We start from the raw sequence: 14,705 nt of genomic DNA, 5'->3' as shown, positions 1-14,705 counted from the left end.
GACATCTCAGAAGAGCACCAGTAGGACAGTTTGTTACTGACAAACATTTTGGGTCTATCTGTGTCACAGTGCCAATCAGTGCTGATTTATAAAGGGTAGAGCAGTGGCACAGGTAGGAAGGCACTACCTCACAGCTGCTGTTCAGTCCTGACCTCAGAGATTATAGGTGTGGACCTATGGAAGTTGTGATAAGATAAGGGTTAACATAACATCCAGGTAAGGAGAGACTGCAGTCAGCCCAGGCACGCTAGGTCTTTGATGAGCATAACTTCTTTGCATAGTGGGTTACTGGAACTATTGCACTTACTAGAGCCAAGAGTGTAACAGAAGGATGTGAAACACACACACCAACTGTGCTTTACAAACTTCAAAGTACCGTCGATTGTCAGTTTTAACTCTGTACTGTGGATGGTGACTGACCTTGGAAGTAAGGAATTTGAACATACAAGGGCTGATTGATGTTTGTGGCCTAAGGTAGAAGGAGTCAATTCTAGAAAACCTAGCACATTTATTTTTCAACATAGTCCCCTCCTACATTTACACACTTAGCCCAGCAGTTGTGGAGCATAAGGATCTTGGACCTCCAGAAAGTGTCCACAGATGGGTGATTGGTAAGTTTGTGGCCTAAGGTGGAAGGAGACCAGTTATACAGTTCTCATTACATGCACGTGCAGTTCAACTTTGAGTGATTATGTAGAACATTTGAAGTTAATAACTCATCAGTTAATAACGCATCAGGGCTGATTGATAAGTTTGTGGCCTAAGGTAGAAGGAGATGAGTTATTAACTTCAAACTTACTGCATAATCACTCGAGTTGAACTGTACATGCATGTAACGAGAGCTATATAACTCATCTTCTACTTTAGGCCATGAACTTATCAATCACCCATCTGTGGATACTTTCTGGAGGTCCAAGATCCATATGCTCCACGACCATCGGACTAAGTGTGTAAATGTAGGAGGGGACTATATTGAAAAATAAATGTAATGGTTTTCTAAAATTGACTCCTTCTACCTTAGGCCACAAACTTATCAATCATCCCTTGTACATAGTTTACCAAATGGTAAATAACTGCAGCTGCTAGTCAATTCTGTATAAAACTAAGATTTCTTTGTTCAAATGTCGGAGCAGTTTGGTGACAGGGGCCATACTGTTCTCCTTGTGCACGAGTAAGTGAAATGTGATTGAGGAATGAGTGCAGTTAATTGGTGACAAGAATGTGGCAGTTACATGGAACATGCCATCTGGGGAGGTGGTGGCAGCAATGGTTAAGAGGCACTTGGACATCAACAGGCAGGGAAATGGCCGGATACAGACCCTGTGCAGGTAGTCGGGGTTGTTTTAAATTATGATACAAGTAAATAAAGTGTGATTGAGGAACGAGTGTGAGTTTTCAGAGTTCTGTTAATCGGTGACAACAGACCTTGCACATTCTCCCTGTGCTCTGCATGTGTTGCTTCCTTGTCCTCTGTCCATTTCCCTCCACAGATGCTGCCTGACCTACTGAGTTCCTCCTGAACATGGTGTTCATCTTGAAATGAGCTGGCCAATTAGCATAAAGATGAGGAAGCATTTATTTGTACGGTGGGGAGTGTAAACTTGGAGCCCTCTCCTGTAGGGGTTGGATTGGGGAGAGGGCAGGGGTTGGGATGTTATGTCAACTGAAACATCAAAGACTTGAATCAATAGATCTTTGGCAGCGAGGTTTATGGTACAAAGATGGAGCATGAAGCAATTCAGATCTAAATGCCTTACAGAACAGTGAACAGTATCACTGTTCCTATCTTCCTGCCGTAAAGAATGAAAGTGAATGGTGGAAATGTAGCACTAACATGGTGACCTTCACATAAAAAGGGGCAACAAATGCTTGTGTTACAGCAACTTCTTTGTATAAGAGTGTAAACTAAATACCGCTGATTGACCCGGCTGGTTTCCACTGTTGAGTTCTCCTCATGGTCCAGAGGTTCTTCTAATAATCTGACCGCTTCTCTCAGGGTTACACTGAAGGCGATGTGATGTTCCTCTCGATGGTTCCAGTCTGCCTGGAATAGTTGTTGCTGCTTGCCCAGGATCTCTTCAAGCTCCAGCCCAATGTCCTTCCGCCTCTTAATCTCCAGCCTTACCTGGAAACACAGTTTGAGATTGAATCGGTAATGGCTTCAACTCCATCCCTTTACTGGGTTGTGAATTCATATGTTTTTTTTCTATTTTTCTGCAAATTAGTTTTCACTGTCTGCAGAGGGTGGTGGGATGGTTCAACAACTCTCAGTTATGTTTCGTTTAGAGTTAATCCTGTTTGCACTGAGCGAGCCGGGACCATTTTCAGAAGCAGGTGGAGAGCAATCTGGGGAAACTTCAGTTGTGATGTTTTTCTCTGTGCTATACCAAGCTTGCTCCATTCCTATAGCAGGTCAGATTCCACTGAGCAGAAGCAAAATAATAGTTGGAAAGACTGTCCTGATGAAAAGTCATTGAGTCTAGCTTTAGCTTTGCCTGTCACATACATCGAAACACAGTGAAATGTGTCATTTATGTCAATAACCAAAGGTTACAGGGAGAAATCAGGAGAACGAGATTGAAAGAGATAATAAATCGGCCACGATGGAATGGGGGAGCAGACTTGATGGGCCGAATGGCCTAATTCCGATCCTGCCTTATGTCCACAGGGCAATTTGAACTGAGGGAATAAATAAGCCCTGCCTGCAACTTATATTCACAGATATTCAGAAGTGTGTGGATATGGCAGTTGAGAAATGCAAGCCCTTGTCACCTGGATTAAAAATAGTCACATGTTGTATTGCACATTTCCGTCCACTACACTCCTGTTTGTTTTAAGTGTTTATCCCCTCATTCAGTGTGAGGAACTTTTTCAACCATTTTCAGATCTATTCTGTCCTATATTATGCCTCACAATACAGTGACGGTCCCTCAGCTACATAATGGTGTAATTAGAATTAGTACACAAGAAGATTAATACAATTAATACGCAACTTGGTTTTAACTCCCAAAGACTGCAACAACTTAAAAACAGTTAAGAAAGTAAACTGTAGAACCTTGTAACACATCTTCTTATACACTTCCAGGTCAGTCTTCTTAATTACATGCTTTCCAGCGAAGTTCGTTCTTTCCATCCAGCATTTCCTGAGTGACTCAGTCACTTCAGTTATTTTTTGATACAACATCTTTACCTAAAAGGGACACATTTAGAAAATAATTTTAACTGCTTTTAACTGGTTTCAATTTTCTCCCTTCAGCACTTAATATAGCCATTCACCTGAAGCACAAGGTAGTGTTATATCCTAAGAGGGGTTATTAGTTTGGAAGAGGCATTAAAGGAAGACTCCATTTGCTCTCGAGTGGATACAAAAGGATTCCTGTAATGCAGGGTGGAAGGGATGTCACCAGTGACTTGGTCAATATTTATCCTATAATCAACAATTGTGATAATTGTGATTATCCAGTCACAATTACATTGAACTTTTAAGGTGCTTGGAAGTAGGTACAGAGGAGATGTCAGGGGTCAGTTTTTTTTTTTACGCAGAGAGTGGTAAGTGGTGGAATGGGCTGCCGGCGCTGGTGGTGGAGGCGGATACAATGGGGTCTTTTAAGAGACTTTTGGATAGGTACATGGAGCTTAGAAAAATAGAGGGCTATGGGTAAGCCTAGTAATTTCTAAGGTAGGGACACGTTCGGCACAACTTTGTGGGCTGAAGGGCCTGTATTGTGCTGTATGCTTTCTATGTTTTCCACGTTACAAAGTGACCACACATCAATGGAAGGAAATGCTTTAGGATACAATGAGGCCCTAAAAGGTGTTATAAATATGGAATAATGTTTCACTTTAAAAAGCTGCACTGGTGACCTGGAGGGTCCATCAGGTCAGACAAAATAATTTGTATCCCAATGATCACTATCAATAGACAACTTCTGTTGCTAGTGACTTTAACCTTTCCTCTCATGGAGAATGTGGTCCTGATTACCTGTGTACACCATAGAGTACAAGGAAAATGTCATTTAGTTGACCATTTTCTTTCCAAAGAGCAATTTGCTCAATTTGTCTTGAGACACCACAGAAGAGGTGGTCTTATTGGAATCTGAATGTCAAAGACCCAATCCAGTACATTATACATTGGAGTACTAAGGAACAATGTGCATTCAGTGGCCACTTTATTAGGTACACCTGTACACCAGCTTGTTTATGCAAATATCTAATCAACCAATCATGTGGCAGCCACTCAATGGATAAAAGCATGCAGATTTGGTCAAGAGGTTCAGATATGGCTAGACAGGGTGGTTTGAGTATTTCAGAAACTGGGGTTTTCACACCCAAATTTATAAGTTACAGAGAATGGTGCAAAAAAAAACAAAAAAAATCCAGTGAGCGGCAGTTTTGTGGGTGAAAACACCTTGTTAATGAGAGAGGTCAGAGGAGAATGGCCAGATTGGTTCAAACTGACAGGAAGGTGACAGTAACTCAAATAACCACAACAGTGGTGTCCGGAAGAGCATCCCTGAATGCTCAACATGTCGAACCTTGAAGTGGATGGGCTACAGAAGCAGAAGACCACAGACATACACTCAGTGGCCACTTTATTAGATACAGGAAGTACCTAGTAAAATGGCCACTGTGTGTAAATCTGTGATAAAATAATATAAAATTGCTTAAGAACATTTTGTGCTGGAAAAAGCAATGATATTCATTTAATTAAAAACTACTATGGAGGCTTTGCTTTGAGTCTTACCTCCTTCTTGTGTTGGCTTAATCTGGCTGACACTGCCAACGATTGCTTCAGTAGAATTTGATAGAACGTGTTGGTATTAAACAATTCCAAATCAATCTGTTCATAATTCCCAAATTCTCTGTTTTTTGAGACAGAATCTAAAATAGAATAATTTGGTTTATTTTTTTCATAGAAACTGCAAAACTGTGGAAAAGTAAATCCTATAGATCATCACACCCACACGTTGTGAGATCTTGCTATGCGTCATTTGAATACCAGCTTTTCTCCTGAAAACAATTCGCCGCCTTCTGGTGATTCAACAGATGTAATGGCCTTTCTTTACAAGTTTGCTTTCAACTTATAAATTAGCTGAAGACTTACTAGAAAAAAAAGCATGTTATTAGATACCTGCAGTCCCAACAGACTGATACCACCCCAGTTACAGTATAAAGTCTTATCAAGCATTCCAGTGATTTGATGGGATTCAGGGCCCCCATCATTTCTGACTCTGTGGAGAAAATACTGAGATGCTCATTCAAGACAGAAATAGAAAATGCTGGAAATTCTCCACTGATCGGACAGCATCTGTGGAGATAGAAACAGAGGTAACATTTCAGGTCAGTGACCTCCTTCATTGGTAGGTCATCAGCCTGAAATATTGAACCTATTTCCTTTCAGCATGTTCAGATTTTGTCTCAGGTTACAACAGCTGTAGTTTTATCTTTGGATTTCTCACCTTCCTTTCTGCCTCCATTCTCATCCTTTTCCTCAGTTTGTTCTGCAAACTGCAGACTCTGGTGAATTTTTTTCACAGCAATGATGGCAACCTCTTTTGAGGAATAATCATCAAAGTTATATGCCTTCTGGAGGTGCTGGTACCTCGGAGTAACTACCACTTTCTTGGGCCAACTGCTCTTCCTGAAGAGAAGCTGAAGGTTTTGAATACAAGTTAATTCTTCCAGTCTTTAATATTGCTCCCTTTATTATTCCTTCCTGTCCAGAGACAGTCACTGACAACTGAAACTCCACTCCACAGGCACAGGCAGGCACACTTGTTCAAAGGTCAAAGTAAATTTATTATCAAAGTACATATGTGTCACTATATACAACCCTGAAATTCATTCTCTTGTGGGCATTCACAGTAGAACAATGAAATAAGATAGAATCAACGAAAAACTTCACACAAAGACTGACAAACAACAAACTTTGCAAATACAATAACAAAATAAATAAATAATACTGAGAGGATGAGTCATGACTCAATGTCTCACTAAAGAACTATGGGTTGATATTCCTTCCTGTTTGAAGGAGTTAGCACAGCTGTGTGGAGATTGGGACCCTGCTTTCTTGGCTTCTCATGAATGCAGAGATGTCAAATCCCAGTTGCACAATCCGACCCCACCACTGACCTGGATAAGATCAGACAATGCCTTCATCACCTGTGAGTTCAAGGGCTGGTGTGCTTGTGGCTTGGTGTTTAATCACTCAGTGCATCTGGCCGCTAAAATTCTGAGAAGTTTGAGTGAGCTAGGGCTTTTCCCTTTGTAGAGAAATTGATGAGCGGTGACTTGATAGAGGTGTACAAGATGATAAGAGGCACAGATTGAGTGGACAGCCAGAGATTTTATCCCAAGGCAGAAATGGCTAATACAAGGGGGTATAACTTTAAGGTGATTGGAAGGTATTGGAGGTGTCAGAGGCAGGACTATGGGGAAGGAAAGGTTGGTACAACATCGTAGGCTGAAAGGCCTGTACTGCACTATGTTAGTAGAGGCTGGTGCAGGACTTTCATTCCATCATTCATGGATGATCTTTCACCAAACTGTTTATATCCTGCTTTCTTTGATTCACTTCTTGTAAGAGTCTAATAATCTCAATGCTCAATTATACATAGAACAGAGCATGTAGGTTACTACAGCACAATACAGGCCCTTCAACCCTTGATGTTGTGCCGGCCCTTTAACCTACTTGAAGATCAAACTAATCCCTTCCTCCTGCATAGCCCTCCAATTGTCCATCACCTATGCGCCTACCTCAATGTAGTCAGTGAAGAAACATCCACAGCTCTCTAAGGTGGCGAATTCCTAACATTCCTCATCTTTTCAGTAGCAATATTCTTTCTCATTTAGCTCATAACAGAAATGGGCCTTGCAGCTGACAAGCTGTGCTAGTTATTGTGCATCTACTTATACAAATCCTACACTAGTCCTGTTGTATTCCTCCACTTTCCCATCAACTCTGCCCAGGTTCTACCCTTCACCTACACACCAGGTTTAATTTACACTGGTCAGTAAGCCTTCATGTCTGTGGGATATGGGAGGAAACCAGGGCACTTGGAGTAAACCCAAGCAGTCACAGGGAGAACATACAAACTCCACACACAGTACTATGGGGAAGGACTGAACTAGGAGACATCAGCTCTGTGGCTCATGAGTGATCCTGATGGATCATCAGGATCCATCATCATCATCATCATCAGTGGCTCATGATGGATCGGGTGAATGCATGCGGACATCTTTCCCCCTCAGGTTGCGCGAGACTAGAACTAGAAGTCATAGGTTAAGGATGAAAGGTGAAATATTTAAGGGAACCTGAGGGGAAACTTCTGCGCTCAGAGAATGGAACGAGCTGCCAGTGGAAGTGCTAGATGTGGGTTCCATTGTAACACTTAAGGGAAGTTTGGATAAGTACATGGATGAGAGAGGTTTGGAGGGATCGATCTAACCCTTTGGTCTGGATGCAGATGAATGGGATTAGAGAGAAGATCAGATCAGCACAGACTGGATGGGCCAAAGGACCTGTTTCAGCACTACAGTGCTCTATGACTCAGTTTGACAGTGTCTCTAGGCCTTAGATTCTCCAGCCAGTGTAAACTGCAGCTCAGTGTTACTCTGTTAATTCCTGTGTGTCTCAATGGGATCACCTCTCATTTTTCTGATACACTGTCAACATAGGCCCGTCCTACTCATTCTCTCTTCATAGGACAGCCCTCACTCCTCAGACATCAATCTGCTAATTTTTTGCTGGCCAATTACAATGTTTAAAGGCACTTAGACAATGAAATGGAAAGGAAAGACAATGGCTATTTGCAGACAAATGGGGCTAGCTCAGTGAGGCAACTTGGTTGTCGTGGACAACTACGATTGCCGTATAACTTTATCTCCAAAGTAAACAATTATTTTTAGGTACAAATATGCAAACTGCACTTTGTAAACCAGGGTAGAGTCTGTTTGAAGCAGTTACAACAAAAGCAACGATTTCTTATTTGATTCTAATCTCTTCGCAGTAATAAGCAATGCATATTTTACTTGTCAGTGTGTTTGCACAATGCCTCACCCCCGACCCTGTTTTTATATTAGTTTCCAGTGCTGTTAGCCTGGAACTTGCGTGTTGCCCCTATGCACTGACTGCTCTGGGTTTTTCCGACATCCCAAAGACACCCTGATGGGTAAACAGGTGGCTGTAAATATCTCTAGTGCAGGCAAAAAGGGTGGGTGTAAGAGAGTAGATTTGAGGGTTATCAGGAAATAATAGTGAAAATGTAATTACATCAGCCTTGATTGGCTGAATGATATTCTGTTGGGTGGTATTGTAACATCGCGGTCAGCTTAATGCTTTATAGTGTCAGCAATTGTGGCTGAATTCCTGACACCGTCTGCAGGAAGTTTGTACGTTCTCCCGTGACTGCGTAGGTTAGGGCTCTCTGGTTTCTCCCCACATTCCAAAGACATACGGGTTAAGGTTGGTGAGTTGTGGACATGGAGTGCTGGCGCCAGAAACATGGTGACACTTGCATGCTGCCTCCAGCGTGTCCTCAGTGTCAACGACACATTTCACTGCCTGTTACGATGTACACATGACAAATAAAGCTAATCTTTTAAGTATTAATTCCTTTCCTCCCCCACTTGCTGCTTGACCTGCTGAGTTTGTCTGTCAGATTGTTTGCTGTCTCATCTCTGAACTAAAAGTGAATAAATTACACACATGCAGTTCACCTGTTAAGGTAACATTAGAAGAAATGTAGCCCAGAAATACAATGGTGTTAGATCAATGAGATTGAGAACCAAAATTTCCAAATAGTGGAATAAGCTGTAATTAAACCAGTTTCAGTTGCTCACCATCAATCCTGCACAGATACCGACTGTCGCCATCACTGCCGCCAGTAAACTAGAAATAATGAGCCAATCAGTATTGAAGTGCAGGTCTTGGGCCCTGCGGATGCCCATGCGGATAAAGCTGCTGGGGGTGGTGGGGAAGAAGGGTCCTTCTTCATAGCACTGGCCACCAACAGGCATCACTCGGACATACTGAGAAAGAGATTAGCCCATTTAGATTTCTCATCAAACAGAAATTCAGGATTTTAAATACACTTTGGAAAGTCGAACTTGAAGGCGGAATACAGGGTTAAAAGTGTGGAGGAACAGAGGCATCTTGGGCTTCGCATCCCTAGATCCCTCAAAGTTGCCAAGCAAATTGATAGGGTGGTTACAATTGCATATATAGTGTACTGGCATCATTAGTCAGGGTATTAAGTTTAAGAGACACAAGGTAAAGCTTTATAAAACCCTAGATGAGAATAAGATTCCCAGATGGTACGTTGCCTCCTGGGTGCCAGGGTCTGAGACATCTTGGATCGAGACTTCTACACTCTTAATTGGGAGGGTGAGCAGCCAGAGGCCATGGTCCATGTAGGTACCAATGACATAGGTAGGATGAGTAACAAGATTCTGCAAAGTGAGTTCAGGGAGGTAGGTGCTAATTTAAAGAGCAAGATTTCCAAGGTTGTGATCTCAGGATTGCTACTCGTGCCACGTGCTAGTGAGGCTAGAACTAGGGAGATCACACAGTTTAATACATGGCTAAGGAGTTGGTGTAGGAGGGAGGGCATAAGAATTTTGGATCATTGGACTCTCTTCCAGGGAAGGTGAGACCTGTATAGAAGAAACGGTTTACACCTGACTGGAGGGGAACTAATACTCTGACTGGAAGGTTTACTAGTGCTGCACAGTGGGGTTTAAACTAGAGTTGCAGGGGGATGGGAACCAGAGTGCCAGGACAGTTAGTGGAGAGGTTGTGCAGGCAGATGTTGTAAAGACCTCAGACAAGTTCAAAATCAAAAGGTCGAACATAGTGCGACAAGTTTGTTATAGTAGGTGATTTTAACTTTCAACATATTGACCGGGATTCCCATACTATAAAAGGACTAGATGGGATCAAGTTTGTCAAATGTATTCAAACATTCATGCCCATGCTGAACCATTTAAACTGCTTACTCCCATCAACCTGCAGCCAGACCATATCCTTCTGTGCTCCTCCCATTTAAACTTTCCTTGAACATTGAAATCAAAATTGCATCTACCACTTGCACTGGCAGCTCATTCCACACTCACACTACTCACTGACTGAAAAAGTTTCCCCTCAAGTTCCCCTTAAACATTTCACTTTACCCCCTCTAGTTGGTCTCACCCAACCTCAGTGGGAAAACCCTGCTTACATTTAATACCCCTCATAGGGTGGCGGGGTGGAGATACATCTCTACCAAAGGAGGTGTAAGGCACTCTTTCCCTCTGGGACCACCTGTCTTGTAAAGACTCTGCCCAGGAGAAGGCAAGGGCAAACTATTTCAGGATCAAGTCATGATCCCCATGTCATACAACACAGCACATAACAAATGAATGATACTCCTCCTGATTCTGTACACCTCTATCAAATCTCCCCTCAATCTTCTATGTTCTAGGGAATAAAGTCCTAACCTATTCAATCTCTCCTTATAACTCTGGTCCTCCAGACCTGGCAACATCCTTGTAATTTTTCTCTGTACTCTTTCAATATTATTTACATCATTCCTGTAGGTAGGTGACCAAAACTGCACACAGTACTCTAAATTAGGCCTCACCAATGTCTTATACAACGTCAACATAACATCCCATCTCCTGTACTCAGTACAGTGATTTATGAAGGCCAATGTGCCAAAGGTTTCTTCACGTCTTATCTACCTGTGATGCCACCTTCAATGAATTTTGGACCTGTATTCCCAGATCCCTTTGCTTACCACACTCCTCAGTGCCCTACTGCTCACTGTGTAGGACCTACCCTGGTTGGTCTACTGAAGTGCTAAACCTCACACTTATCCGCATTAAATTCCATCTGCCATTTGTCAGCCATTTTTCCAGATCCCACTCCAAGCTTTGATAGTTTTCCTTGCTGTCCACTACACCCCCAGTCTTGGTGATGTATGCAAATTTGCTGATCCCATTTACATTATCATTCAGATGACTGATATAGATGACAAACAACAATGGACCCAGCATCAATCCCTATGACACTCTGCTAGTCACAGGCCTCCAGTCAGAGAGGTAAGCCCTCTGTGACCACTCTCTGGCTTTTCCCACAAAGCCAGTGTCTACTCCAATTTACTACCTCATCCTGAATGCTGAGCGACTGACAGATCACCATTCTGATCTTCAAGAGAACCAACTTTGTTCTTTGCAATGATGTCATTGAGCAGAAAATAGTATAAGTATTAGAATACATTAGGGAATGGTCCGAATGACAAAGGAGTTATAGAATGAAGAACTAGAATTCATTCCTCAACTTTTACTTTCTGTGACGGACAATTTGCTCATCTGTAACTTGTTGGCATGTTCTTCTAGTTCATAAAAATTGTACCTGTGTTTGGAAATCCTTTGTTGTTCTAAAATCTTTTGCTATTCTGAAATTTTTTATAAATTAGAAATCCTCTGTGAGTGACAAACATGTGTTAAGAACTATTTGTCCAAAAGTTAAACATCTGATGCACCATCAATAACTCACTCCGAGACGTAAAGGCGAGATATCGGCTTTTATTGACTGGAAGAAGGAACAAGCAGTGAGTGACCACCATACTACATCCTGGAGACTGAGGGAGGAGCAGTGCCTCAATCGCCTTTATACAGGGGTCAGTGGGAGGGGCCACAGCAGTCAGCAGGGGGCATGTCCAGACAGGTATATGTAGTTCACCACAACATGTATCTTTAAAACTAAAATACATGGATGATATTCAAACTACTTTGTTAGCTGAAAGTAGTTCCAGGGAGGGGGAGTCCACCACTCGAACAGCTAAACCTGGCCACATTGACTAGACAGGGGAATAAGCTAGTCCTTGATGAGAAGGTGGATACGGTATAACCTCCCTATAGTGAGGAACCTGTAGATATCTACATCAGAAAAGGCTTAAAATCTCCAGCTTTGTGGACTGGAAAGCCAGGACCATCACAGTATTGTGTTCAATTCTTGTCACAGGAAGGACGTAGAAGCTTCAGAGAGGTGCAGAAGAGATTTACCAGGATGCTGTCTGGATTGGAGAGGAAACATTGAGCAAGCTAGGGCTTTTCACTCTAGAGTGAAAGAGGATGAGAGGTGACCTGATAGAGGTATACAAGATAATAAGATGCAGAGATGCAAGGGCAGCCAGAAAATTTTTTCCCAGGGTGAAATTGACTAACACAAGAGGGCATAATTTTAAGGTGATTGGAGGAAAGTATAGCAAGATGTCAGAGGTAGGGTTTTTTTATACAGTGTGGTGGTTGCATGGAATGTGCTGTGAGGTGTGGTGGTACAGGCAGATAGACTCTTAGGCACATGGATGAAAGGAAAATGAAGGGCTCTGTGAGAGGGAAGGGTTATATTGATCTTGGAGTAGGTTTAAAGGTTGGCGCAATATTATGGACCAAAGGACCTGTACTGTGCTGTTCTAGATATCAAATATTTTTAGTTGGGAAGAATTGTTAATGCTTCGGGTCAAGACTGCATAAAGACTGAGAGTGGAGTTCCCCCCGCTTTGATTTTTGTGCCAGGTACCTGCAACTGCCGTCCCTCTTCTGTCAAAATTAAATTGAGAAAGATCTGAAATGAGAGAGTTTGGGAAATGGAAGCATCACTTTTAGTTCATTATGGCAGGGTATGTCACAATACTGGCATAGTGTGGAGTGAAAGCTAGTTGGTAGTTGGCATTGCTTTATCTGAACTCATCACTTAGGACTTGCGTGTCCAGGACAAAGAAGCGAGCAAAAAAAAAATCACTGTGGACACTTCTCACCTGGTACACTCCCTTTTCGAAAAGCTCCCATCTGGAAAGTACTATAGGGCTATTAAAACAAAGCTTCATGTCATCTGAAAAGTTTTTTCTCCCAGGCAGTTAATCTGAAAAAACTTTAAACCACTTTTTACAATGCTGTTTACTTAGAAATTACATGCTGGTATTCACTTAAGCATATTTTATTCCAGATCCTTTAACATCTAAATTTATTAGCTTTTTTATTTATATATTTCTTTATTTTTATATATTTTTATTATTTATAGTTCCTGAATGTTGCTGTTTTTGTTGCATGTCACACCACAGCAAATTCCTAATAGATGTAAATATGTATTCAATGACTATTTTATTAGGTACACCAGCTCATTAATGCAAATATCTAACCAGCCAATCTGTAGCAGCAACTCAATGCATAAAAGCATGCAGACATAATCAAGGGCTCAGTTATTGTTCAGATCAAATATCAGAATGAGGAAGAATGGAGTGATTGTTGGTGCCAGATGGAGTGGTTTGAGTATCTCAGAAACTGCTAATCTCCCAGGATTTTCACTTGTAACAGTTTCAGAGTTTATATAGAATGGTGTGAAAAACAAATTAAAATACCCAGTGAGCAGCAGTTCTGTGGGTGAAAACACCTTGTTAATGAGAGAGGTCAGAGGAGAACGGCCAGACCGGTTCAAGCTGACAGGAAGGTGACAGTAACTCAAATAACCACACGTTACAAAAGCGGTGCGCAGAAAAACATCTCTTGAGTCCACAACACATCAAACCTTGAAGTGGATGGGCTACAGTAGCAGAAGACATCTTTATATCATTAAGGATTCTGAGCAAGCTTGTATCCAAAGAAGGACTACTATTAGTAAATAGGCACAAACCATTTTCTTGTTAGGGTTGCTGCTCAGTTGGAAGACATGAACACCAGGTTGGTTGAAGCGATAAGTAAAGAGCCAGGATGAGCTTGAAGCAAGTTCCATCTCCTCCACAAGGTCACGGAATGCTCCCCAGTCAAAGTGGCTGTCAGTGTTATAGAGATTTACACTAGAAAAAAGAAAGTACCTTGCTTTTATTTTCTGATTTGACTTATCCATTTTCTGATTTATCCTCTCTGGCTATTGACACTGTCCTGGAGCTGGGGAGAAACACCTTTTGAGCCTGTCTTTTGACACAGAGAGACATAATCTGATTAGGAATAGTCAGCACGGCTTTGTGAAAGGCAGGTCATGCCTTACGAGCCTGATTGAATTCTTTGAGGATGTAACAAAACACATTGATGAAGGTGGAGCTGTGGATGTGGTGTACATGGATTTCAGTAAGGCATTTGATAAGATACTCCATGCAAGGCTCCTTCAAAAAGTAATAAAGCGTGGGATCCAAGGGGACATTGCTTTGTGGATCCAGAACTGGCTTGCCCACAGAAGGCAAAGAGTGGTTGTAGACAGGTGATATTCTGCATGGCGGTCGGTGACCAGTGGAGTGCCTCAGGGATCTGTTCTGGGATCCCTACTCTTTGTGATTTTTATAAATGACCTGGATGAGGAAGTAGAGGAATGGGTTAGTAAGTTTGCTGATGATACAAAAGTTGGGGCTGTTGTGGATAGTCTGGAGGATTGTCAGAGGCTACAGTGGGCCACCAACAGGAAGCAGAGTTAGGTTGAGAAGTGGCAGATGGAGCTCAACCCAGGTAAGTGTGAAGTGGTTCATTTCAATAGGTCAAATATGAAGACAGAATATAGTATTAATGGTAAGACTCCTGGCAGTGTGGAGGATCAGAGGGATCTTAGGGTCTGTGTCCATAGGACACTCAAAGCTGCTACACAGCTTGACTCTGTTGTTAAGAAGGCATACGGTGTATTGGCATTCATCAACCGTGGGATTGAATTCAAGAGCAGTGAGGTAATGTTACAGCTA

General features: G+C 42.1%; 1 protein-coding gene across 1 annotated transcript in view; it reads right to left on the bottom strand.

Annotated features, from left to right (window-relative positions):
* si:dkey-103g5.4 (uncharacterized) overlaps window positions 1-14,705 on the bottom strand; it is a 136,043-nt gene that overhangs the window by 84,112 nt on the left and 37,226 nt on the right. Inside the window, exons 15-20 of the mRNA XM_059956812.1 lie at window positions 13,673-13,835; window positions 8,842-9,030; window positions 5,460-5,652; window positions 4,745-4,881; window positions 3,056-3,190; window positions 1,914-2,125 (exon numbers count right to left, since the gene is read on the bottom strand). Coding sequence (XP_059812795.1) covers window positions 1,914-2,125; window positions 3,056-3,190; window positions 4,745-4,881; window positions 5,460-5,652; window positions 8,842-9,030; window positions 13,673-13,835 — 1,029 coding nt within the window. The remainder of the gene's footprint in view (window positions 1-1,913; window positions 2,126-3,055; window positions 3,191-4,744; window positions 4,882-5,459; window positions 5,653-8,841; window positions 9,031-13,672; window positions 13,836-14,705) is intronic.

This window comes from Hypanus sabinus, chromosome X2 (genome assembly GCF_030144855.1).
Source record: "Hypanus sabinus isolate sHypSab1 chromosome X2, sHypSab1.hap1, whole genome shotgun sequence".
NCBI classification, from domain to species: domain Eukaryota; kingdom Metazoa; phylum Chordata; class Chondrichthyes; order Myliobatiformes; family Dasyatidae; genus Hypanus; species Hypanus sabinus.
The sequence above is the reverse complement of the archived record's forward strand: the minus strand, read 5'-3'. Positions and strand labels throughout refer to the sequence as shown.